This window comes from Halichoeres trimaculatus, unplaced genomic scaffold, assembly GCF_033239565.1.
Source record: "Halichoeres trimaculatus isolate MK-OKI-2021-1 unplaced genomic scaffold, fHalTri1.1 fHalTri1_scaffold_16, whole genome shotgun sequence".
Classification (NCBI taxonomy): Eukaryota; Metazoa; Chordata; class Actinopteri; order Labriformes; family Labridae; genus Halichoeres; species Halichoeres trimaculatus.
In genome coordinates this window covers 6,890,305-6,918,238 of record NW_027437194.1, presented here as the reverse complement: position 1 = coordinate 6,918,238, position 27,934 = coordinate 6,890,305, and the positions used below count along the sequence as shown (strand labels likewise).

At 37.6% G+C, this 27,934-nt stretch overlaps 1 protein-coding gene across 1 annotated transcript in view; it reads left to right on the top strand.

Annotated features, from left to right (window-relative positions):
* The window catches only part of LOC141805612 (putative flavin-containing monoamine oxidase A), a 75,608-nt gene that overhangs the window by 39,606 nt on the left and 8,068 nt on the right, over positions 1–27,934 (top strand). The window contains exons 9-11 of the mRNA XM_074690737.1: positions 6,470–6,628; positions 13,035–13,121; positions 16,047–16,147. Of these exons, the coding sequence (XP_074546838.1) occupies positions 6,470–6,628; positions 13,035–13,121; positions 16,047–16,147 (347 nt within the window). The remainder of the gene's footprint in view (positions 1–6,469; positions 6,629–13,034; positions 13,122–16,046; positions 16,148–27,934) is intronic.

The following is a 27,934-nucleotide window of genomic DNA, read 5'->3' as shown; positions in this document are numbered from 1 at the left end:
GCAAAAAAAAGCGTAAGCAGCTTGGTGTATTGAGTCATCCAGCAGCATTTAGACTTGAGCAGCAGAGCCAGAGGCTAGTCCAGGGCAAGCCTGGTCAGCCCTGACTACAAGAAAAGGAAAAACAAGCCTACACTTAAAACGGGATGTCTGCCTCCTGGACGCTAACTTTGAGATGCTTTCTTATCTGAGAATGAAGCTATCATGAGCAGGCCTGCATTCTGGGACTGTAATGTCTTACCTTTTTATCTTTTGCACCAGTCAACCCTGTTTTACAAGCTGGAAATCTTGCAGATTGAAGTCTCACCAATTTACTGCTAGTAATATGCAGTTCTTGGACAAAACAGAGACTTCATAAAGCTCGTTTTAACATTACATCTAGATCTGTAGAATAAATCCCTGGGATGAAATTGATTTTCAATTATAAACCTTTATTGTTTGAAGTTCCTGCAAGACTTTCTTTGAATAAGTTTCAGTAGGCACCTATCTGAACACCTGCATAGAACACAGTCAGGCAGGGACACACGTAATAACATTTAGATCTTGACTTGTTTATTTTGCATCTTGTACAAAACCAGGCTCTGACACATGCATTGTCATTATGAACACCAAGTGGATAAGTTAACTGAGCTGAAGGGTATTTACCTTTGTAAAGGTCCTCGACTACATTATTTCAGGTTTCTTAGAAGAGCTTTTAACTTACTTCACATCATTAACTTCACTTCTGAGTCAACTAGAGACCTCACTGGTGTGGTGAGCAACAGCACTGTGTCTGCAAATAGCAGGTACCTGTTGATTGCCTTTAGGTCCAGGAGGCGTTGATTGTCTTTCACAGTGGCATTTACCATTTTGATGATTCAGAGATCTTTCTAAATCATGACCAAGCGAAGTACTTTACTTTTTCCCTAAGTGTGTCATACATAGACTTTAAAAAAAAAAAAAAAAAAAGAATGTTATCTTGCTTGGCTCGTGAGTGAGGTCGCCATAAAAACTGCTCCCCCTGGTGGCTTGTTGCAGTACAGGTCAAAAAATCTGTCTTCCCAGTCATTCCAGATGGGCTGTGGTCAAACTTTATATAATAAATACACCTGGTAGAAATGTTTCTCACATCTGATTGTTGTGATGATTTGAAGACATCATTTGGCTGCCTTGTATCCAGGTCCATTTTTTTTTTCTGAATAGTTTTGTTTTCATTTGTTAGTTAGAGGTTAAAAACAAGGTTTTGCGTTGCATTTAATGATGATTGACAGCTGCCATTATTGTGTATTTTTATCAGGGATTGTAAAATATGTCAGGAGGCAGAGTCAAGAAGTGATTAGACTCAGGAAAGAAAGAAAATGATTGTTGATTTTGTCACCTGGCTCCACTCAGATTCTCCCAGAATCCCTCACAGCCTCTACTGTGCACACTCTGGCTGCACAACTGCTACCAATTGCAGCGCCTGTGACGGGGGTATTTTGGCTTCAAAATCGTGCAATGGTAAATGGTGGAACCACGCTGTCCACTCTATATACAGTCCATGGTGAGACACATTCAGACAATTCTCATAATATTGTTCAAAAACAGCAAAAATCAAGTTAGTGTTTCTGGTAGGACTGACTGAGCTGAGGCAGTTGAAAGGTTTACAGTCGGATGTGTACAGTCTGACACAATGCACATGTGCAGACACAAAGAGCTGACGTTTTTATTGTTATTTTATTTCTTGTTTTTTTTTTTTTTTCACCTAGTAAAGCCATTGAGTGCTGAGAAAGCATTTTTAACTAACATGTATCATGATTATTAGTATTCCTGAATCATTAAATGATGTTGCTGCATGTGAAGCTCTGAATGATAGGACAAGTTCCCTTGTTTCCTTTCTCCTCTCTTTATTTTCTTGCACCCCTCAGTTTGTTGAATAAATTCAAAAAAAGAAAATAATCATATTTTTTTTTGTCTTGATTTAAGACAAAATTGTCTTACTAAACTTGATACAAGCCACATTCAACTGATCAGTCCAGAAAAATGTCTTGTTAAAAGTTATTTCAAGACTAAAATAAGGTCTGAACTGCTTGTAACAAGTAAAAAAAAATCTGCTTAAAAAATCTAACTTGGTCTTTGGATGACTAATGTACTGTTTGACAATCACAGTGAGCAAATCTTATTTCTGTGTGCAGCTGTCTTGTACATTTTTTATTTTTCATTTTTATTTATTTTTTATCATTTATTTATTATTCTTTAAGTGTGATTTATTATAAGAATTATCAGTTATTTTCACTGCTATTTTACTTAGTATTTGCAATGTTTTTATTTTCTTCTTATTATTTTGTATTATTTTTGTTATTTTGACATCTTGGTGGGGTTAACATGTTGGTTGTTTCTTTTATTTCTAATAAAATAAATATTAAAAAGAAAAAATCTAACTTGAAACAAGACATTTTTCTGGAATGGTCAGGTGAATGTGGCTCATATTTAGTCTAAAAAGACATTTTCTGCTGAAAATAAGACAAAAACACTCGGTAAGATCTCTGTTTTTGCTGTGTGTATGTCCATTTCAAGCCTTGCAGCTTTCACTGTTTCCTCAAGGATGTTGTTCTAACCTTGAAAGTTTTTATTGGACTTTACTTACAGGTAAGTTTTTGTTAAAACACTTGCTGTGTCTATGCATTTTTGATCAGCCCTCTTTGTTTTTACCTCTGAGACAGTGGGTGTAATAAGAGTCATACCTTGATCAAGCTATAACTTGCAGGGAACAACAGATGAAAATGTGCCTGATTGCATATTTCCATGGACACTATGCTGAAAAGTTAATTAACATGCATTGTCACTTTAAATGAATAAATGAAATTGAATTACATGTGGACTAAAGCAAATTACATGCAGTCCACACATCTGTTAATTGATGGTCACAGTTAGTAGCAGAGCCATTTGTTTAAGTACCGGTTGAAGGGAAGTGTGCTATGCATATAAATGTTTCAAGATGTTACAGACTGGTTCAATTCCTCCTGAAAGAAAGTAAAATCAGTTAAGTCATGAAATCTGCCATGTTGCATCCTGTGCTGTTCAGAGACAGCAGCTCTGAATGAACCTTCCCCTAAATTCCTGACAAGTAGAAATCACACCCTTTGATAGCAGATGGCAGCAGACATCTTGTTCGTATGTAAAAAGAGAGAAACCGAGCAGACTAAACAGTTCAACCAGTACGCTCTTTACTCACAGTACTTGTGCAAGCTGAAGGAGTTTGCTTTGTCTGCATCACTCAGTTTCCCGCCTCCTCTTCACGATGGACAAACCTAGAAGCACTGCTTGTTCTGAGGTCCAAGGCCTTAGAGAAAGCCTTAAGCTAGGAGTTAGGTCCATGTTTACTCTTATCTGTGACGATGTTTCTCGCTGCTTTGTTATTTGCCAAGGCAACACCCGCTGCAGATGCATCCTCTCTGCATTATATATGGAGCTTGAGTGGAGTTTGCACGTTCTTTAGTCTGAGGGACAATGTCTGAAGGAAAACCTGTCCAACTCCAGCTGTGGATTGTTTTGGGGTCAACAGAGCCTTTTGTCTACCTGAACAACATCCAATAGAGTTGCATCTGTAACCATGTAGGGTGCTCATACAGCAATGCCAAGGGCAGGATCCTCGCTGCGATGTGTGTGTGTGTTTGCAGTACTTGGTCAAACGAATCCAGCATGCTGAGCGTTGGATTTGCCAGGGTCTGCTTCTCCTCCTCTGACTGTCTTCTGAGGTTCAGAATTGGATGAAGATGTGCCGTGTTACTTCACGCTTGTTGATCATACAAATTGGCCTCCCTGACAGTTTTCTTTTGGCAGGACAGCTGAGATCTCTGTAAAAAAAAAACTGAAACAAACAAAAATAACAGCCAAGAGTCCTAAATGTTGTGTGATTCAGAATGATTTTGCTACTTTAATCCTTTATTAAATCTAAAGGAAAAAAAAAATCAAATGAGAAATTTGGCCCCTTAATTTGTTCCAAAGGCGGGGGCCAGAGGGTGTCAGACAATTTGCAAAAGCTAAAACACCAGTGCAAGAGCAAAACACACAAATACAAAACTGACAAAACAAATGCAAAACTGACAATACACCTGAAGTAAGGCCACAATGGAAGTTAAAAGAGGTTACTTATCTAAACAGACACAAAAAGTTGTAAAAGTAAGTAAATAATTAACTTTATCTATGGTGAATATAGCTTCCTAGGGGTTTAACCTTGTGATATCCTTCATAGTTGTTATATTTCTGTATTAACATTAGCATTACAGCAATATTTATCATCGCTTAAGTCATGAAAGAAAACTGTCATTAACTTACTTTCACAACTTTTCTTTGGCTTGGTTTCCATTACACTTTTCGCAAAATAAAAGCGATATTTCTTTGCGCCTTGCCGGCTGTTCCGTTACGACTAGAATTGCGCACAACTTGAGTAAAGTAAGATGTAATGTCCGTCCAGATCCTGCACTGATGATGATGCTGATTCATGAACATTAGTGTTTTTAATTCTCTGGTCAAACTTTCGCCCATGGTCACGCTAACTCAAAAAGACAGGAACAAAACACTGAATGAAAATCATCATCTCCAGCACACACACACACACACACACACACACCTCCACCCCTTCCTCCTGCTGCTCACAGACTCTGACCAGCTCACAGCCATCCTGATGCCTTCACAAGTGTCGGTCAAAAACAAAAACACAAACACAAACAACCCTAACCCTGCATTGAACATATAAATAAGAGCAGAGCTGATAAAAGGAGTCGCTGGCAGTGGACACGTACAAGGAGGTGAGGAAGGAGCGTTGTTATGACAACTTGACATATTTTTGCAGAATAGGTGTTTCCATTGCACTTTTGCGACAAAGTTCAGTATCCAAATTTCTGACAAACCACCTCACCTAATGAAATTTGAGAGATTTTTCAAAAATGTGGTGTTTCCATTACTGTTTCTTTATTGCGATATTTAGGTTTTGCGCAATTCTAGGTGTAATGGAAACCCAGCTAGGGTCTGGAAAAATGTCCTCTTCACTTCCGTTGTAGCTGTAAATCTGTTGTGTTGTGGCTTTTGCATTTGCGTTGTTGCTTTTGCAAATTGGCTAACACCTATCTGAGTGCAAAGTAAGTTTAGGGTTTTCTTTTTAATTTCAGATCCGTAGACTTAGATGTCAAAAGTTGAAACTGCAATAAAGCGTATTTACGTTAAACTAGTCAGCAGAACTGTTTACTGTGATCAATTATCAAGTCAATATGCACAGGCAAGCCAGATAATTTAAAAAGAACAAACCGTCAGTCATCATTCACTTACAGTGTGAATTAATAAATGAAAACTCATTTAAAAAAAAATGCATTCAGACACAAACCTGCATACACACGATCACATGCTAATAAAGCTACACTAGTCTGAACTGATACAAAAACTGCTGATCTATCCCAATATTAAGACTGAGGTCACCCAAAAGAAGCAACTATGCATGGCTTGGAAATGTCAGAGTGAAATGTCATTTGATGCAATCTCCAAACAGTCTGCACTGCCCCAAATGCTCTGTTGCTTACCATAACATACAGTCACACAGTTACCAGCAGGCTAGCGTGTGCAGAGGGACAAATGCTGAATATTTCACGAGACTTCTAAAAGGCCTCATGCCATTAAACACGGATGCACTATAAAGCTGTCCTCACATCATATATTAGAGTTATAGAATCAGCCTCATACAAGGTTATGCCTCTTGTTAGCACCATAGAGTTACATTCTAATTGTATGTATTCATATTTCTTGCACTGAGATCTTTGAATGCTGGGCGTCTTTACCTCAACCACTGCCTGTGATTGCACTGCCTCTGCATAATGGAAGCAAATCAATTAACACTGCTGTTATAAGTGGCAGACACTCTCCTGACACATGTATTATGTTCTTCAAACTGTGAAAAAGATTCTAACTTTGGTGACTTGGACAGCACTCAGAGCTTGATGAAACACAAGAAGAAAAGCTTATTGTACAAGCTTCAAGACCAAATGTTTCACACTGCTCTACAAGACAAGTTGCTGATGTCTGTACACGTTTTAGCCGTAAGTTGTTGAACAGTACTTAAGAACTTATTATAAGAGAAAACGCTTCTACTTGTACTTTTTTTCATTCTCTGTTGAATCCTGTTTAACTTACAACACTGTCAATCACTGATGAGAGCTTCTGCAGTGCCCATACATTATGAGAAGTTCCTTAGCTTTCTCAAGGATGCTTACAGAGCAACGCCATTCAATCCAATGTTTTATCTTGCAATGTAAATGTAAAATGCATCTGAATGAGGCAAGCGCAACAAGCCACCCACATAATTAAATGAATTCCTCAGGTAAAGGATGTTTCATGTCATAGAAATAAGGCTCCTGGTAATTTTCAGTGCAATTCACTCTTATTCAGATGCATTACTGAGCTTGTAGGCGATGGAAACCAACAAATGAGTCCAAGAGATTTAAAGTTTTATGTTTCTTTTCAGGCTTTCTGGAGGGAGAAGGGCTTCTCTGGAGAAATAGTGGCAGGATCATCCACTGACTGTCCGTTCTGTGTCACCTTTGATGCCACCAGCCCGAGTGGTAACGCTGCACTGGTTGGCTTCATTGCAGGCGAGCTGGCTTCTCAATGGACCTCAAGGGAGGTACTGGCTTACTGACACAGATTCACTAATTGCTTTTCATCTGCATTTATTGGTCTAATATAAAACATTGTTTTTGCTTGGATGCCCTGTGCCATAAACTCTTCTTGTGACCCTCAGTGATCCAAAGACTATGGCATAAAAACACCTATAGGTCTTACTCTTTCTCTTGAGTAGAGGTTGCTGCCTTGGGCCCTTTCCTTTTACAAGCCACTCACAAGTACACAAGAATAATACAGGATGTTACTGTAAATTTTTTGATGAGTCTAAATGGAATTACTGTCATTTTTGTTGGTCCCAAAACCTGATTAAGAAAGCGGATTTGTCAGGATCCCACAGCCTGGCAAAATTTCCCAGAATTCTTTTGCTTAACTCTGATATCTGGTGGTTTTATTAGACATAAGATAAGTAACATGAGCCAGTGGTGTGTGGTAAAATGTCCCCCCGGATGCTGTCTTGGTTTACAGATTGCCCTTAAGAGATGCCTTACTGCAAAGAGATTTCAGGCATCAGTTAGTGCTCCAGCTCTCATGCATGTTAGGGGTTATACATGGTTAACATCTCGTGTTGCATCAAGGCCAAGTTAGTATCCATTGTTGGAATGATGTTTGTGTGTTAAACAATATGCTTAGGGGCAGAATTATGAAAACAGCACGTGAAAATATGCAGCAGCTGAACTCTGAAGAGTGGAACATATGGAACAATGAGAGAGGGTTATGGGCGCCGATCGTAAAGTTGCACACACTACAAATAGCAACAGTTCTCCATATGTAGCTCTGAAATATTGCTTTTAATGCAGATTTAGAGAAATATTTGTGAAATATTTTCGTCAAATAGTATGTATAAATGTTGAATGTTGTATTAAATATTAAGCTAGGTTTTGAAACATTTAGTTTTTGTTCTAAATATTTAGGTAAGATTTCTACATATTTAGTCAACATTTTTAAATCTTTAACAAAGATTTATGTATCTTGAGCAAAGACTTCTAAATATTTAGCTAATATGTATGTAAGATTTCTAAATCTTGGGCAAAGATTTGTAAATATTGAGCCAATATGCAAATTCACACTCCCACCCACTGAAAGCACCAATATAAAACTTTGAGGAAGCGATCCAGCCAATCGGGATTTTGAGAATGTCAAACACAGTAGGCTAGATCAGCTGTTAGAAAAGAAATGTACGAAGTTCCATGATGGGGCTGTTGAAAATCCTGTGGCTGTCGTCGAAGAAGTAGAGCTTGGCGTTCTCAAAACTCACTTGGCTGGGTCACTGTCAAACTTTTGTTTCGGTGCTTCCAGCAGGCGGGAGCTTGAATTTACATATTAGCTAAATATTTACAAATTGTACCTCAAGATTTAGAAATCTTGACTTCATATTTAAAAATCTTAGCGATTGTCAAGAAGTCTTCAGTATGGGTTTAAAAACCTTTGCTAAAGTTTTAGAAATGTAAGCAAATTTTTAAAAATCTTTACTCAAGATTTTGAAATAAGATTTAAAAAATTGTAACTAATTATGTGGAAACTTTGACAAAGATTTAGAATTCTTGACTCAGTATTTAAAAATTTTAGCAAATTAAAAAAAATAGCAAATTAAAAAAAAAATCTCAAGACTTAGAAATCTTAACTAAATATTTAAAAACCTTCACTAAATATTTAGAAACTGGCAAAGATTTAGAAATCTTGACTACATAGAAATTTTAACAAATAAAAAAAAACTTTATTCAAGATTCAGAATTCTTTACAAAAGATTTTAAAAATCTTAACTAATTATGTAGAAACTTTGGCAAAGATTTAGAAATCTTTACTATGTATTTAAAAACTTAAGCTAATTTTTAAAAATCTTTTCTCAAAATTTAGAAAACTTTACAAAAGATTTAAGAATCTTAAAATATTTAGACACTTTGGCAAAGATTTAGAAATCTTTACTTAAGAATTAGAAATCTTAAATTAGCATTATTTTCATCTTCTTTGTCTTAGCTGACATTTAGAAATCTTTACTTAATATTTAGAATAAAAACTAAATGTTTAGAAATATAGTTTAATATTTGGAACCAGGAAATTTATTTATAACATTTAAAATTTAGATATGTAAAATTTTGATAAAACATTCAACATTTTACATGATATTTGACAAATATATTTCACAAAAAAGTCTCTAAATCTGCAATAAAAGTGATGATTTGCTCATTGTGGAGAAATGTTGTTATTTTTAGCATGTGCAAGAGGAGGTCGTTTGGCTAGCTGTGGATAATATGGCGCACTCATACATACAGTGTAAGACCTTCAGGGTTAATTCTAGCACCAGGCACTAATGTTATTTTTGTTAACTTAAGGGCTATTTGTTAGTTTTGACTAAAAACTCAAGCTGATTTTGAAGAAACTAAACTTGTCATGAAATTAAGATTTGTTTTGTTTTTATGTCAGCGTTAATTATCACCCTCAAGATGTACAAGTACTCCAGCAGACTGGTCTTTATAAAATCCAAGTGGGTTACATAAAAGAATTAACTCAGTTTTAAGTGTTGATTAATTATCTTTAAAAAAGATTCAGTTTTGAACTCATGCAGCCTCATTATACTGTTTTGGCTGCACAGTGATAAGGTTCAGAAGGTCCAAACTCAGTCTATAACTGAGAGCTGCCATAGAAAGCTCTGATTCTCTCGGTCTCCCACACACACTTTTTGCCCACCCTGACCTCTTTCTCTTCCTTGTTTTTCCTCAGTGTTGACATTTCATTTAGTCCCAGTGCTTTCCCTCTACCTGAAAAATAAATAAATCCAGTATTGTCTCAAGTGTTGTTTCAGCATTTGGTCATTAGCCTGACTTGCTGCAGCTCTACGGAGCAGCTATCTCCCTGCTGTGCTGTGCCGCACAAGCTGCTAAATAATTAACCCCTGCTCGCTGCCTCACTGCTAAACAGAGGCAAACATTGTTGGTGTATGTGAGGCAGGTAGACATCAAGTTTACAATGAGACACAGTGCAGTTTTGTGTATGATGAAATGTATGCGACAGTGTTTTAGCTAAAGCTCCAGTAAGAGGTTTCCAGCAGGTCATGAGACAGACTGAAACTAATTTGAATTCTTCCTTTGTAACCTAGAGAGGCGAAGAGACCGTCAGCGATGAGAATGATTCACCGCCAACTTTGGCTTGTTGTTGTTGATGACTGCACATCTCTAGATTGCCATGGATTCTGTTATCTGTTGTGCACGATCAGAGCTTGACTAAAGTTAGCAGACAAACAAGTTTGGAGAAGCATTTGTTTGTTATCTGAAGCTTTAGCTCGAGCCGCAGGATATAGAACCTCATGTGGCACTGGCTCAAATGGTTGTGTAGGTCTGTTGTACTGCTGCATTATTTATTCGGCCTCACAGAGCGTTCACACGGCATGGCTGTGACTTCTTCTGTTCTACTTTTTCATCCTAATCTAAAGTGGGTCCTAACATTAGCTTTTTATGCTGTAGGCGCTGACTTAGTGCTACTTCCTGCCATTGTTGCCCCTGTTGTTGACTAAAAAAATTCAAAAGATGTTTCTGTAATAATGCCTGTACTGCATCACTCACAGTGCTCAGTGAGATTTCATTTCAACAGGTAAAACAGATTCAAGGATTGTCCGAAATTATATTGAATTAACGAAACACTATGCTGCTATGACCTAATTACTGAGCTATGAGGTGAAAGACAACATTGGAGGATAGCGCTTGTTTTTTTTAAGTGGTATAAAACTGTGTTTAATTTGCTAACGCTAAAGATGTAGGCAGCTTCTTTACACAACACAAGGGCTAAGGTTAGAACAGACATGGTAAAATGTAATGTAATGTAAACTTTCTAGTCTGTTTAAATTAGTATAAAGATAATACAAATTACGTTATCCTTTTTTTTTGACATAGAGAAATATTGTTATATAAAAAGAAGGTCCCCTTCCCACAGAGGCCGCCTTGTTGCATTGCCACTTCTGTGAGTAGACAAGAGTGTACAAACCAGAAACATACCATAGGTGATGCACTTTGTGGCTGGCTGCGTAAAATGCATTTGTAAAAAGGAAAAGAATGGGAGAAATTCATTAGTGGTTAACTTAAATGCAAATCAAAAGTCCTGTCAGTGGCTGCAAACATGATTGCATGACGCAGGGTGTGCTGCGACATGTCGTGTCTGCTACAGACACATTGGTTCTGATACAGTGACTTTCCCAACAATTCACCAAATACTTACATTTTTTGTGGCAAATGGAACTTTAAAATTTGATGACTAAATAAAAAATCTGCTGGTATTATCATTTGGAGGGGTAAATCAAGGAAATGCATGGTTCTATATTTCATGTTTTCTTATTTTTAAAGAAGCTATGAGGAGGAACTGTTTTACTTCCACTGCCTCGCCACCTTGTGGCCCGGAGTCTTCGCACACTGTTGAAAATAACTTTTAACAAGGTGTGTATTTGTTTTGGAATTAAATGGAGATTGGATTGACACAAATTTTCTTTGTTCAAGACAACATTTTTACTGGATACAATGCGCCAAAGTAAGGGACTTAACAGTACAGTTGCTTAGTGCTACGGTTTGAAACGTGACATCAAGCAGACGGTGCAGTAGCTGGCTATATGTAGTGCTATCGGCAGCCCAATGCTCTGATGTATCTGTAGGCTAACGTCACAACAAGTAAACACTGTCAGTTCGTATATGGTTTAGTAGCCGTTCATATTTAGCGCAGCTAGCAGCCCAGTGCTCTAAAACATGTCTAAAACGGGTAATGTTAGTAAATCCTGGTTTGCTATGTTCTGCCAGTCATCTACCAAGCAGAGCTAACGTAACCTCACTCTTCATTTTATTGATAGACTCTCAAGTTTGAACAGACCACTGCAGAATAACTGCGACTAATTAGCCTTTAGCTCGTGCTCTATCACTCTCCTGTTTAGCTTTTATTCTGCTCTTCTGTCCCTTTTCCAGTGTACACCATCACTACAAAATTAATCACAGAATTCAATTTTAGCAGGGGAAACACAGATCTCTCTGTTTTATCTCTTCTCTCTACTAAACTTTATCAGACAGCGTGGTGTTGTCATAGAGACCTAGTCGCGCCATAAATTAATCCGGGCCTGTTTGACCCAACCTGGAAGCTAAGAAGCAGGGAATTGAAATAACCAGTAACCAGCACTAATGGCTCTGATAATCTCATTTTAAAAAGTAGATTACCGTCATGCATATATATAGGAAGGGAGATTTTTTTTTCTAGATCACTTTCAAACTCCTCACAGCCCCTTTAACATTAATGAGTCCATTAGGTTAATTTAAAATGTAGGGGAAATCATGGGCAGAACTACACGCTTGAATTGTTGATGTTGCACTTTAGACACTATTAGACAGCTTTTACATTTTCTGACATGGGATTTTTTTTTCCCTCTTTCCCTTACCTATACCATCCCAACACTATATCAGCCACATACCAAAAAACTGCGGTTACACCCCTAGTATTGCTCCATACTTGTGATGTCAAACATGGCACTTGAAGGACCATACATTTCATCTTCTCGTCCTCAAAGTCTACTTTCACTTTATTGTTTATTTGCATTTTTACACATTGTACCCAACCCCCAATGCCCCTGCTTTACTCTATACTTTATTACAGACCCACAGGTCCATATCTGTTTATGTAAAAACATGCAAAAAAAAACAGCCTCAACAAACAGTGGATAAAACCTCAGATCAAATGTTGTAAATAATTAAAACTCAGAGGCATTTACCTCCCCAGGTATTTTATGATTTGATTCAGACTTCACGTGAGCTTATAAAAGCACCTATTTTCTTACACTATGTACTCAAACATAGAAATATGTCGCTGGATTTTACCTTCACTGCATGTAGCAGATGCATAGTTAGAGGTCATGGGGCATTTTCTCTGTTAAAGTATCATTAATGTTAAGCTTTTACTATTTGCCCTTCAATAAATTGACAGTGATTTTTCTTTTTTAATCAAATTTAATATATTGCTCTTTGAAAGCAATTTGGCACCAGGCTTTAATTTATCAAAGGCCTCCTGAAAGAATTGCATTAAGGTACTTTGCCCTCAGCACAACCCAGTGCAATAACTTGGTGCTTAAAGTCAAAGGTAAAGTGACACACAGATGAGAAGTCTTAGGAAATTTTGCAACATCTGTCAGCATGTTTTATGGAGATGTGTCCTTCCAGCCCTCGGGCTTCAGCTGCTCTTGTACATAACTCACCGTGGGTACAAATGCAACCAGGACTGTGTGCTGACCATGCTTGAGTTATTCAAATTGACTGCTGCTCTCTGTGTCCAGCTTGGATTGGATTCCAGACAAGGCATTCATATTTTAGCAGCCTGCTGTTACAATTTTGAGCGATGAGCCAGTGTAATGTAAGTACCATGTTGGCTCAGGCATTTTCTTTTGTTTGCAGGGTGGAGAGAGAAGAAAAGCTGTGGTTTCCAGCCTGGTCAAATACCTAGGCCCCGAGGCTGCATCTTTCATCCACTATGAAGAGAAAGTAAGTGGTTTAGTTGCAAATATGTAGTGTAATAAAACTGTAATGGTTCCGTCTGAGGTCGAGTTGAGTATTGACAAAATTTATAGTCTCATTTTTTTTTCCCCCTGATACCAAAGAGAGTAGCTGGTTTTGGCCCAGCAAAATAATTTGAAGACCTACAGGTTTGGAAAAAAATGCTTAGTAAATACATTACTGCAGAAAAAAAGGGAAATTGGTTAGCTTTATCTGGATGTGCAATCTCATTAACCTGATTCCTGATATTTTGGAGGGATGGACCTTAAACACAGGTTTGCTCACAGCTCTGCCCCCAACGGGCCTCCAGAGGGCTGGTCAAATACAGCTTATGGGGTTTGTGGAGCAAAGAGCCTTAACGAGGCAGTAGCAAAATTAGTGTTTCGGACAGAAGCTGAAATAAGGGATTTCTGTATGAGAAATCCTGTTTTTTTGTTTTGTTTTGTTTTGTTTTGTTTTTTTTTGTTGGTTAATCACATTAAGCTACTATGGGGATATCAGAGAAACAGTATAAAGGATAAAGAACAAGCATTTTTCCCCAAATTAGGACAGACTTAAATCGGAACTAGACAAAGAATTAAAGGTAAAATTACCCAAAAAGTAAGTTAACCCCACATCCACAAAAAACTTTTTTTTTGTTTCTTGTTGTTTTTGTCACTTTCTTTTGTTCTGGTGAAACTTAAGTTTTATGTTTGCGAATTGTTTGTTTTTCATTTTGCTCCAAGAATGATGGGATAGAAGGTTAATATGGCATTCTGGCCAGATAGTGTTACTTATTTTGTGTGTGTTCGGTCAAGTGATTAGTCAACATTTTTTTGTGAGAGAAGGGGCGGACGCAGTAAGATTTTTCTTTTTTCTGCTCTTTTTCATTCATTTCAGATTTTTTCCTTTTTATTCATAGTGTGTGTGTATATATCTTTTTTTATAACAGCATAAATGAAATAACGATAAACTATAACTGTAAGTATAACAAGTGGACTTTACATGTCTGCCTCTCAGACCTGTGATACTTAATTTTTTAAACTTTGACCTATTGGCCAAATTTGGGAACACAATTAATTGCTATAACACTAACAACAAACAACTATGGAGAGCTTAAAGATAGATAGATAGATAGATAGATAGATAGATAGATAGATAGATAGATAGATAGATAGATAGATAGATAGATAGATACTGTATTGATCCCCTAACACAAATAATCAAACTTCCTGTACAATGACCAAGGTTAGTTATTAGACTTATGAGGTTGTGATATTTCCAAATAGCAAGGTGAATTAAAAAATGCACACCAGACAAAAGCTCAGGTCTCAAGAGGTAAAAGCATTTTGTTCCTTGTCTAATGATTAAGGCTAAATCTGAAACTAACAATGAACCAAAATTATCATGTCATCCTCTTTACTGCTGTAAAACAATCTTGTCCCTTTGGTGCAAAAAACTGAACCATGCTGCTACAGTTTCAAACAGCTTTGAGTGCATGTTTCTCATTTCCATCATTTTATGAGGAACTTGAGAAACTGTGCCATGGGTTGTAAGAGTTAAAAACCTGTGTTGCTGTAGGAGTTGAGAGAAATGCTGAGAGGAAAAAAATAGACACTTTTTACATGCCATGCATTATCCTAATTACTTAAGTTGCCCCATGCAGTATGCATCCCAAATAGCTGCTTAGCTCCTTTTCGTGTTCACAGCAGGCACTGTAAGACCCTGATACTGCCTGTTAGTCATGCAGAGCAGATCTATGATTATTTATTTATTTATTTATTTATTTATTTATAATTTTCATTTTTTTCCCCCACACAGTTAAATGGTTGAATGTCAAGGTGGGAGAGAAAGTTGTCCTTAAGTTTACACAGATACTGAAATAGGGGTCATGGCTTTTTGTACACATGTACAATAAGCTGTGGAGTGTTTATGGGATTAAATTTCTGTTACAGCGTCCAGAAACATAATGTAACTGTTACAATATCAGTCTAAGGGGTATTTTTGTTATAGTGTTATAGTAATATTTTCTTATTGCAGTTACTTAATATAAATACTGGTGATCCAGCTTACTCATTAAATGCAAATTCTATTTCCATTCCTGCCTTTTATAATGCAAAAAACTGAAAATTAATCTAGTGTTTTTTTCTTATCTTAAGTAAAAATTGTCTTGTTATACTTGGTCTACATCTCATTCGGCTGGTCATTCCAGAAAACGTCTTGTTTCAAGTTATGTAAAGACAAAAATGGGGTCTGAGTTGCTTGTAAAAAGTAAAAAAAAAAATCTGCCAATGAAGCTTAAAACTAGAATCATGTATTATTACAAGTAACTTTTTTCTTGTTCCATTGGCAGATTTTTTTTTTCTTGTTTTAAGCAATTTAGACCTAACTTTTGGCTTTAAATTACTTGAAAGAAGACATATTTCTGGACTGATCAGATGAATCTAATCGGCTCATATTAAGTCTAAAAAGACATTTTCTACTGAAAATAAGACAAAAACACTTGATAAGTTTTCAGGGTTTTTTTTTCCAATGTAGTCTCTCGACATGAGTCATGAATATCTTAAAGGTATTAATACATCATTATAGATTAACTAACAATGCAAAATAATGTTGCGTTCATGACATTTCAAAGCTAAATTATGCATTTGTTGAGAAACTTGTCAATTTTCTTTTGACAAAAAATGGTCCGAGTTGTCACACCTTGAAGTTCACTTTGGTATTTAAGTATTTCAGTGCACTCATGTGCACACAGCAGAGAGGAACTACTAACAACTTATTCAGCTGAGAAAGAAGTGGGTGTTATGCCAGTGCAGGCCAACTTAAAAAAAATAATAATGATAATAAAAAAAACTTTAAGAGTAAATGGCATATGATAACATTTCTTATGAAAATGCTGCATTGTTACTATCATTTATCTTATCTTCTTCACAGGATTGGGCGAAGGAGGAATACAGTGGGGGCTGCCCTGTTAATGTCATGGCACCAGGTCTGCTAACATATTACCACCCCAGCCTGAGGAAGCCCTGTGGCAGGTAATCACCTCACTGAAGACAAATACTCTGCAGCATTTCAAAAGAGTCACCCCTTCTCTGTGCTCCCTCCAAAGCAGATGTTTTATACAGAGGGTTGTAGTCAGGTAACCAGGTGTGACAGTTTGTAAATCTTTGATATAAATCTTTCATAAATAGCTAAATTTGCAGGTTATAGCTCGGTAAAGAGTATCATTGTACACTAGATGACAGCAGGAGAGATACTGTCAGTGGTTGCTGGATGCTCTTACTATTTTTACACCACAGAAACAATGTCTCCACTTCACCCTGCCAACCAGGTATTACTCACTTGCAGCCAGTGCCTACAGATCATTGACATGAGTCGTGGGAGTGATTATGCCCTTGCACATACATTATAGTCTGGTTCCAAAGAAATGGGGAGAGGGCAGGAGGGGTGTTCTCCCTGGAAAACCTCCTATAATCCATTTCAAATGGCCCGTTCAGGATGCACAAAGCAAAAGGCTGGAGAGCAAGAGGTGGGGAGGGGGATCCAGGTAATGTATTTCCATAATGACATTAAGTCCACGGGGAGCAGAGGCAGCTCATTACATAACCTAACTCAAACAGCAGCATGGAGTGGTGGCCCTCATCCACATTCATACTCCATATTGGAAACGGATCCTCAAGGACATGCGATCACCTTGACACCAATACTGCACGTGTAATGAAGACAAGCTCGTGCTCGGTTTAATGCTGCTGCCGCTTCACTGGGCAGCACAACAGATTTCGGTAATGTCTGGTCAATTATGGTATTTTATTGAAGATGGCATGAATTTTAAATCTCATCTGTGTGTTTTTCTTTCAAAGCGTAATTATTCCGCTCAGCCTGAGTGGTCAGGATGTGAGCTTTTTACAAATGGGTACTTGAGAGAGTGGAGGAGAAAACAAGAGTAAGAAAAATGAGGAGTTCAAAGAGGGGTTGTAAGGTATGCTTCTTTTTGGCTCCAGATTATTGGCAGTGTGAACCTGGACTGACTGTGCTGGACAATTTTGATGTGCAGAAAACTCGTTCAGTGAATTAACATCAGTGTCTGTTAGTAAAGAGTCTCTACTAGAAACCCTGGCTTGGACTGAAAGTATAGTGCTTAATTTCATTACACTTCATCCAACTTACGAGAATATTCTTTGTATGCAGAATGTATTCATGTAATGCTCTTGAACTCATCTGTTTAAGGCTGCACGCTCACTGAGTTTAAAACAGATCACAACTTAATGAAACTTTGTAAAACCATTAAGTTACTTCAGAGGCTACTGTTATTTAACAGCTAACTTACGACAGCTGCCAAAGTAACATTAGCATCGTAATCTACTCACTTAGCTGGGTAGATGTCTGTGAAAGTTAGACGTCACCACCACAGACTATAAAAAAAAAATGGACGTCATCTTGCTCGGCTCGAAGCGAGGTTGCCACAAAAAAATGCTCCCCCTGTTGGCTGGCTGCAGTATATTTAAAAAAAAATCCATCTCGTCACCACCACAGACTGTAAAAATAAAAAAGGACATCATCTTGCTCGGCTCGAAGCGAGGTTGCCACAAAAAATGCTCCCCCTGTTGGCTGGCTGCAGTATAGTTAAAAAAATCCATCTCCCCATCCATTCCAGATGACCTGTGGTCAAACTTAAAAAAAAAAAATGAAATAATACACCTTGTAGAAATGTTTCTCACATCCGATTGTTGTGGTGATTTGAAGATATCATTTGGCTTCCTTTTAATAAGTCATTTTTTCTCTGCGAAGTCTCATTTTCATTAGTTATAAGAGGTTAAAAATGAGGCTGTATGTTATATTTAACAATGATTGACAGCGGCCATTCTAGTGTATCTTCTTTTTCAGTGATTGTAAAATATTTCAGGAAGGCGAGCCAAGAAAATATCAGACTCTTCAAAGAAAAATAAATATTCTTTTTTGTCACCCAGCTCCATTCAGATTCTCTCTGGACGCCTGTGACAGGGATATTTTGGCTTCCAATCCGTACAATAGTAAATGGTGGAGCCACGCTGTCCACTCTATATACAGTCTTTGATCACTGCATGTTGCTCTGCAATTGCCAGTGTTAGTGTAAAATCTACAAAAGTGAAATACACAACCAGTGGCACCACTTTTGACATCTTGACACATGCTGTTGCTGACAGCACGCAACTGCATGATCACATTCTGGTCATACCAGAAGACATGATAAATTGATAATGACAAATCATGTATTGATATAAAAGCCTGAGTCCCCTGAGTCCTAATGCTGCCAGAGCCTGAGTATGAGTCATCAGGTCATCAGTGCAACACTGAGGGCCAGATCCACTAAAGCTGATCTACTAACCGGGTGCACCCAGGATTGTGTCTAAAAATGCCACAAAAAATCCATACAGTGTATTTGCTGTCCTAAATATATGTAGAATACACACAGATTATCAAGCAGAAGAGATGCTAAGTAATCATTTAGTTGTAGTTTTTTGCATTTATATTTAGCAAATTTGAAGCAGGTACAAACTGGCACAGCAACACAAATGGCTGAGGTCACTGTGGTGAGAAGGAGACATAGATGCAATGACAGAAGAGGGACAGAGAGAATCTTTCTTGCATGCGTCGGCATATTTGGACTTTCAGAAGTAGTTCCATCTTCTCACCTTTTCACAGAAGTGCTACCGAATCGCATTTCTTCTGCTGAAGTTCACTAGAGTGTTCTTTTACCTCTTCAACCAAGACATCCAACTCTGAGGCTTAAAACCTCTTTTTTGGTTTACAGCCACTCTGCTTTCCCAAACTCTCCATGGTGACAGCCAGGCACACACAAAATCCTCACTAAATAGGCGGTCTGGACCACTTTTGTACCTATCATCATTTTTTTTTTACACAATTGTAGTAGATTACCCACAACATGCTCCCTAATAGCATGTGAATTTTTTTTGTTTGCAATTTAGCACTTGTTATCTGGAAATCTAAGTAGATTAGGCCCTGAATTAAGGGCCCAAGGAGTTGGACAAGTCACCAAGAAGCTAGCAATGCTAAGTTTGATGATTTTTGTAGCGTGAAGCTTTGGTTATACTTATGCACTGACCAAACCCCATGGTCACCAACACACTCGTAAACACTTTATACTTCTGCATCTGTGTCTTGTCATCTGTGTCACTCAGCAATACTTCTCCAAAATGAATGAGGGCAGTGTCATATGTATGATAACTAGATTGTATGTTTCCTGTTTCAGTTACGTTTTTTTTTTTTTTTGTTTTTTTGTTTTTTTTCCTTAACTATAACCATTATTAAGAGATTTTGAGATTGTGACGTTAAGGAAGGAGAAAGGAGACATCAGAGCAGATCATATGTACGATCCTGCTCAATGGATCAATTGTGGCACTTTCAGTCCTAAAGATTCATCAGACCATTCCTCTTTACCTCTAAAAAGGTTAAAAGCAGAGTCTTTTTTGTTTGTTTGTTTGTTTGTTTGTTTCTTTGTTTTGTTAGACCAACTTTAAGGTACTCAATGTAAAGCAGCAAAAAATTCAGAAAGCCTGAACCTGAATTTTATTTGCATTTAGATATGACAAACAATAAATAATCACTATCAAGGACTGGTAGTCAAAATTATGTATTGTTTGTTTTCCATGCTGATTGAACAGGGGATAAATTAATGATACAACAAAGAACACGAGTGGAATCAATCGCAAATAATTGTTTCATAGCAATATATCTTACAGCCTGTTAGAGCTATTTAACCACATCAAAGGGGGTCAATTGTGTTTTGCGAAGAAAGGATTAAACAACATGCTAATTGGTTATTGTGGATGTTTTTTGATTTCACTGGGAGAGTCTGTGAAGCTGCCTCTGTGGGGGGAAAAGCAAACGTAGCACTATATTAACACTAAAGAGAGAAAAATGTGAAGGTTTCAAACTAACAATGTCACCGAAAAAATGCAGCTAATACAACAGAAATGTCAGCTCCCCAATCATGTTACAGAAACAGGTCTTCATTATGGCAAGTTCAGACCAGTTTGCAAAGTGTAAATCAAATTAATTGTTGGAAGCAAACATATGACTTTCTATGGTGCACTCCATTTCTATGGCTTCACTCCCTTTTTCCGCTTTGCTACTTGGCTTGATCACTAAGCCAGGCACTGCAGAGAAGAAAGCTGTGCTAACCCCCAGGAGTGTGTAAGCACTGAATGGCAAATTGCAGAAGTAGATCAACCCAAAAGGAAAAATAAATAGCAATGTGTGAGAAAGGTTGTAGAAAAGGTAACTGAGGGGGGATGCTGGGAGGAGAGAGTCCCTTGATATGAATAGCAAAACTTAAACATTCTCTTAGTGAAATGAAAAAAAGGTATTGCTGCACCCTCCACTCAATTATTACTGATACAAGCTTCACTGTATGCTACCAAAACAGCAAGAAATGATCATCCAAGAAGTATTTTCTTTAAAGTAAAGGTCAGTGCAAAAGTTCCTTGATCTTAATTATGGCCTTTACCAGGCTTCAAAACATGTCTTTACAGAGAAACATCAGGATAATTTGCTCTTTTCATGTGATGGGCATAGCTACGATCAGTGTTGACATGTCTTTATGTAACATCTGATTGAGAAAAAAAAGAGTAACAGGTACATTCATGTCTTTTTTAAAAGAAGTTTTCAGCTCTTTGAATTTAGCTTTAAAGGTCAATGCCCCCTTTAATTTAAAGAAAAGCCTTGAGGGTTGAAGTTGCTTACATAAATCTCCAGCACACATCCCCCACTGGAAGTACAGTTGTAGTAAGTGCAAAAACACTGCTTGTACAATGTGCAAGAAACCGCCTTAGGAGGATCGCTTCCTGCCAACAGAATGAGTGTGATCTGCCAACACAAAAGCCAAAAGCAAAGCATCTGTTTATACAAGGAAAAAATAAACACAAATTAGTGATGGAAAACTAAGCAAAAAGCAACTAATAGGCTTCTTTGCCAGCAGAGGAATACGTTAAAGAAAACTCAAGCTTGTCATCATACATAAGCAAGTCCTGCTGGAGCATATAATACAGGAGACATAAAGAGCCTGACTTCATCCAGTTTTCAGTTTAACAGCACTATCCTGCCATCATAGACATATGCTGGAGTGCTGACCCTGAAATACAACACCTACTTTAAATCTGTAAATCTGAAACATCCCATGAGAACTCACAAATAGAAAGTTTGTTGACTTTTTCTGAGGACTTGGAGAATATAAAATTATGTAGTTCTGTGTATACCACTCATACCCCAGGGAATGAAGCAGCATTTCAGGATACACAAAGATTATGCTGTTAACAGAGGATCTCTAAATATCTTTCTACAATCCCAGCAGCACACAGAAACTCCAAGGGACTATAGCTGGTACCACTTCAGGAACTTCCCCTGGGACTAAATACTGACTGTTTTTCCGAGGCAAAGAACAAGGTCTAAATAAAGGCCAAGGGAAATAGTTTTACCCACCAAAAGGACTCTGATACAGGTCTAAACATTTCAAATTGGGCCAGTACCCTTAGCTTTCAAAGGACTGGTGATGAAATAAATTGTCTATCTTTAAGGTTATCAAAATTCAGCTTCCAGTTAGTCAACTAGACAGAGTTACAGTCAATTTTAATTCCTCCTTTAAGATTCTCCTTAGTTTTGTTTTTAATAACCAGCAATTGGGATTTTAACAATCTAACTATTGGACTGTGAATTTCATGGGAAACTTGCAAAGAGAGTGGTGCTACATCTCTATCTACCCCACCGCTCTGGCTGCATCAGCTGTGTCTTTTTCCCTCTCACTAAGTTAAAGGATAGGATCCACTAACTCCAGATGGCTAAAATTTTGGGGGGATATAATTGTCTTTGGGGGCCCCTACAAGACTCATTTTTTTGTAAAGACGAGCAAATTGGCACTTCTTCCACCCAGTTGACACAGCTCCAAGCCTGGCTGATGCCGTTTCTCTGCCACCCTCTGCCTTTACTCCACCTGCTACTGCTGCTTCATCCATGTAAATCCCACCACTAACTGCGGTACAGTAGTCTTTGCAACCTTTCCCTCTTCCCAGGTCAAAACATCATCACTGGTCTAAAAGGAGTTTAATTGCATCCGTCTCATTAAAGTAAAAATGTGTTCAGTTGCAGCTCAGGTCATGTCTGACAATCCTGGAGTTCATTCCCCCTTTCAAAACCAGACTTAAGAAAAAACAAACCCCCGGGGTTATACATTTCATACCCTACAAAAGACTTCATACAGCAGGCACCCCTGCTGTTACCACTTGCACTTAGCCTCTTTACCCCAGCTTGAAAAAGTATTTGTAAGCACAAAGCCTATAGGCTGCTTAATTGACTTAATTGCATTAAAGCTCGTCAAAAAGTCTTGAAGTAATTGATCCCAGAATAACAGTTAACAGTTCTTTCAACTGGTACAATGAATCTATGGCTAAGCCACGCCTACTTATCTCACTTTGACAAAGTGAGTGAATAGGCAGGCACCAGCAGGAGAAATTTCACAGGATGCTATTGATGATTTTCTGAGACAGACAGTTCACATATTACATAGAAGTCATCAAAAGGGTCTAAAATAGACAATGTAGGTATATATTGATTATTTTATTGTTCAGGGAGTCAAAAAAAGCTTCAGTTACAAGACAAAATTTACAGGTCCCGTTGTTGGCGAACATGATAAAGAGCATCTCATTGCCACCACCATGTTAGATCAAGATAGAGGGTCAGCATCGGTCAGCTAAGGTTAGTTAAACTAGAGACATTTGAACAGCAGCTAACAATGATGTATAATCACCTAAGAACAAAAACCAGAACAGAATAGACCGGTAAACTCCCAAGAAACAGACATGATGAACAACGCAGCTAGGAGCTAACAGTAGGCTAACTTTCGCTACTGCTAGGGAGAATCCCAAAGCGTCTGTCAGACTGCAGTGGCAGTTGTAGTGTTAAAAATAACTTTGTATGTCTTTCCATCAGATTCACTATGTGTTGCCTCAAATACGATGTCAGCTTAGTTGTGGTCTACCGCACAACTTTATTCAAAGAGCACAATTTCCTCTGTTGAGATCTGGCTTATGAAAGGGTTAAAAAAGTACATCTGTTGTCCAGCCTCTCAGAATACTCTGTGTCAGGGTTGCATGGGCCTCATAAACACAGTTTGACCGTTTTTAAACTTAAAATCGCAGAAAACCCATACAAACTGAACAAAAAATGACTTTAAGCAATGTATTTCAAAGGATGTACGAGCAGCGAATGTCCAAGTGTATGGGAAGGCTATACACACTGTGATTGGCTGCTCGCGTTTGTGGGTGGGACTTAGCCATAGTTTATACCGTGATGGATTTCTTGTCCTCAGACCTGGCAGCATATAAAAAACGTATATATACATGTGTATATATATATATATATATATATATATATATATATATATATATATATATATATATATATATATATATATATATATATATATATATATATATATATATCCAAAAACATGTGTTAAGCTTCATATTAAGGGGAAAACAGTATAGACATTTCACTTAAAATTAACAGTCTACACAATGACACGACCTGAGACAAAGTGGACAATGCTGATGACCACGTAGCACTGTGTAGCTGTGTATTCAGACGCACACCATGCGTCAAAAACTAGTTTATGTCATAGGAGCTTACTAACAGAGTGTAACTTCAAAACCTTTTTTTTTTTCTTCTTGCATCGTAATGTCGAAATGACGTGAATGACGTAAGTCAAAAACGGCGTAAGTAGGGGATCTCCTATATATATATATATATATATATATATATATATATATATATATATATATATATATATATATATATATACTTGTTTCAGTTTTGGTCTGCTGTTCCCCCCTTGATACTTAGAATCCACCTGACATAACCCAATTTCAGAATTGTATCCAAATATCCTCAAAAGAGAAGTTACCTATCTAATTCTACATGTTGGGACAAAAATTACTTGACAGGTGGCTGTAAAGACATGATCAAGGGGCAATAAGTGTCCAACAAGATTTTTTTTTCTCTTTTTGAATTTTAAAGCTTGTTGACCTGCTAAGCAAAGTAAAGACAACTGTGCACTGGTAACACTCATATCCATGTTTGGCACTGAAGACTGCTCAGTTGTCTGTTTATTAAGTGCAAAGATAAGACCTGGTAAAATGTTGGAGGTATTTATACAATGTGTGCGGAGAGGACATCAAGCCTCTGCTGCAGCCAGCCCAGTATCTGCCAGGACAAAGTGTGAAGCAGGTATTTCTGTTCCTTATCACAGGTAGCTGTTCGTCTGTGGAGGCATTTTGTACACATCTGTTTTTGGAGGTGATGCATGAATGAAGTTTTTTCTTGTATTGTTACTTTATTATTTTTACCTATTGTTCACCAGTCTGAGATCTTTGGTGTAGAAATAAAGCCAATAATAAGCTGGAGGAATCTTTTAGTCTCATGAAAATGGACTTAGTGATATAGAGTCCTCAGTGTTTTTTAATGGAAATACAGTTCTTGTCAGACAGGTACTGAATAGACTGAGGGAGCTCTTTGAAATCCATTGGTATTTGAATTTAACACCAAAGGGAAAGATCCGAGCTGAGAACATCTGTTAGATTTGTGTTGAAATGCCAACTAATTAAACACACATAGAGTACCTGATTTCTTGTTGTCCTTGTAGTGATTCATGTAAGCATGGGTGCATATTCTATCGCTGCGTGTTGGAATGAAATGAAGTCTGTTTTGACTACTATCCAGTCTGTCATATTTCAAACTTTCTCATGTGCAGACAGGGCATTTCTTTGTATTTTATTCCAGGAAATGCTTATAGTGTGCTTGAATTCTCAATTTCGAATTAAGCTTTATTCTTCCTGGAGTCCGTAGTGGCACGTACTTTTATAATCTGGACTTTTTTTTCCCTCCTAAATCTTTTGGTTTCAATGCAGTTTGAGTATCTGCCTCAGCCCACTGGGAACAGTGATTAAATTGATCTGCACAGCAGGTCAGTTTTGTAAACAGCAGAGGTCAAAATATAACAGTATAATCCCACTCCCTTAGAGGGATTCTTTTATCTCTGTTTCCAAATCTAGAGACTGTATTAATCTGATACTTGTGGGAAGTATTATTCTTGTCAGAGGCAGGGAAAAGTAGACCACTATATTCACATGCCTTCAACCTCCTTTTCACAATGCAAATCAGCCCCCAAAGTATTCAATAAATAAGACTAAGAGCCCACATTGTGTATCCATCCTCTGGGCTGTCTCATTGACTTTTCTTTCTGTGTGGACCTCGGATTTTCAGTGCAGTCTGACAGAATTCAAGTTCACATCCTACAATGTTGTGCTGCTGATAGCAAAAAGCAGATATGATAAAGCATCTTGGCACAGCATCCTGACAGTCCAGCTAATAAATTTAGACTGGACAGCAGGGTGAAAATAGCAGTGATAGATTGAGCACAAATTCATTCACACTTTCATTGAAAGGAGTGTGATCAGAAATGAATGAGGAACTCTTTATCACCAGTCGTAGCTGCTGAACCCTGACCCGAGTGTCACAGGGACAGCAGGTGTAAATAATGAACTGCAGATAAACTTTAAGATTTTTTTTTCTCCAGATTTGTTGTTAGATTAAGAATCAGATGACAGCACAACAGTTTTGTTTTGTTTTGTTTTTGTACTTTATGAGGATTTTGAGATTGTTAACTCACCTTTGTGAGCTGCAGACAGGTGTAGGTTGCTTCATGGTCACTGACAAAACAAATGGAAAATTGTTTAACAAAAAAAAAAAAAATCAAACAAACAAACAAACAAAAATATTGCCAAATATGTACGGAAGAGGATAAGGGCCCCTTAAAGAAAAAAAAAAGTCAATCCCCCATGCCTGTTTTTTTTTTTTTTTATATACCTTTATATACCTTTTTTTAATTTTGTAACTATTTTTTTCAGAGAAAAAAGTCAGAACTCTGAGATTAAAGTCAGAATTCTGGGGAAAAAAGTCAAAATTCTGACGAGCAATAATAATGCAAAAAACATTGGATTTTTTTTTTCTTTTTTGCAGTGGCCCTAATCCTCTTCTGTAAAAATGTGAACCATAAAAGGAAATGCAACAGGCAAAGCTGCATAGTCTGAATTAACTGTTGGTTTTCATCCATTAAGGTTTTTGCAGCTTGTTTGAATGTGTTTACCTTTGTAACTTTTATCCATCACTGTTTATTCTAAAGTCTGTGGAGGGAGGTTTAGAGGAAATTAGCCTAATAGCAGGAATCAGACTTTATGCTGTAGACACTTTTTGCTTGTGTCAGTATGATACTTTCAATGTCCTTGAGGCTGGAATAGTGTGTTTAGCACTCTAACGGAGCCACAGGTACTTACTAAAGGTAGGATTTGCAGGAATTTGTTTCTTGCTAATAAACACAACATTTAAACTGGGCTCCTCCTCCTCCTTGGCTCAGTGCCAGCGGCAGCACACACCCACTGCCTCCAACTGTGACTGTGTGAACATACTTACAAACCCAGCAACCACCTGCAGCACCGCATTACTGCATGGGAAAGACTCAAGAGAACCAAAATTGGCATGTTAGCACAAGCTAATCATGGGTATTTGACACATACTAATTTGCGTCGCTCCACTGGCTGTGCTGCTGTCTCAAAAGCACTTAACTTTGGTTGTGTTTTTCTTCCTCCGTGCTACATCCACTATCGTACCTGCTCTAATTAGCCTCCACTCTGCATCATCAACATGCTAAGTCACTTTGCACACTGGGTGCTCTGTGATTGGCTGGTGTAATCACACTTATTCTCCGCTCAGAAATGTCCCCATACAACCAAAACATCAACATACAGGCTGAGGAGGGGGTTCAAGGCAGACACAAACATTGACACACACGTATGGAGGCCCATTGGAGACGACTGAGCAGGCTTATTCTTCTAAAAGTTGACGTTTTGTTTGTTAAAGGAAAATCCTGCAGGGTCTACCATGGTGCACTTATGGGGTGATTTAATAAAGCTAATATAATTTACCTTTAATCAAAAAGTGAGATCAAGTTTATTGAATTTTTTCCTTCTTTTCTTTTACTTTCTTTTTCATTATGTCCCCTACTATCTGACTGTCATATCAGTGATGTATCAAATAAACACAACTGTAAGAAGCAGTATTATCAAGAGCAACTCTGCTTATATGAAGAGTATATTGTTTAATCAAATCTTATCTTCACTGTGACAGAGAGATACAGTAACTGATGCAAGCACTTTATGAGTTTCACTGAAGTCCTAAATCTGATTCTAATCACCTATTTAGACAAGACAACCATCAAATTTTATCAAAACCACAAGGCGGTGGTTGTAATCTGACAAGCTTAAACTTTCCACATCCTAATGATGATGCTGATTTTGCAAGCTGTAATTTCTTCCTACACAACTTCTTTGTGTTTTACTCTTAATTATCATCCTCAGAGGAAGTTTCTTTCCTTTGTTGGTATCACTGCGATGTTCATTCTTTTCTTACTTGACCTTTATTTAGACAACTAATCTCACCAGGAAGCTGAGGTCACATTCTGAGAAGGGGAAGCAGCAGCTGGTTGTTGCAAAAGTTACTGAGAAAAAAAGGCTTTTATGCACCAAGCAAGTAGAGCTCAAAAGATGAGAAACAGAAATGGAAAAGAGAAGAGTAGTTCCCAGATATTAAAATACTATGTACAGGAACAAACCCCCACAGATTTGCTGTCCAGCTTTTGTAATAGTACTTTTAAGGCCCCCTCTGAGACTCAAGCTAGACAGCTTCAGTTCCTGCTGGAGGCTGTCTGGGTGAGGCGT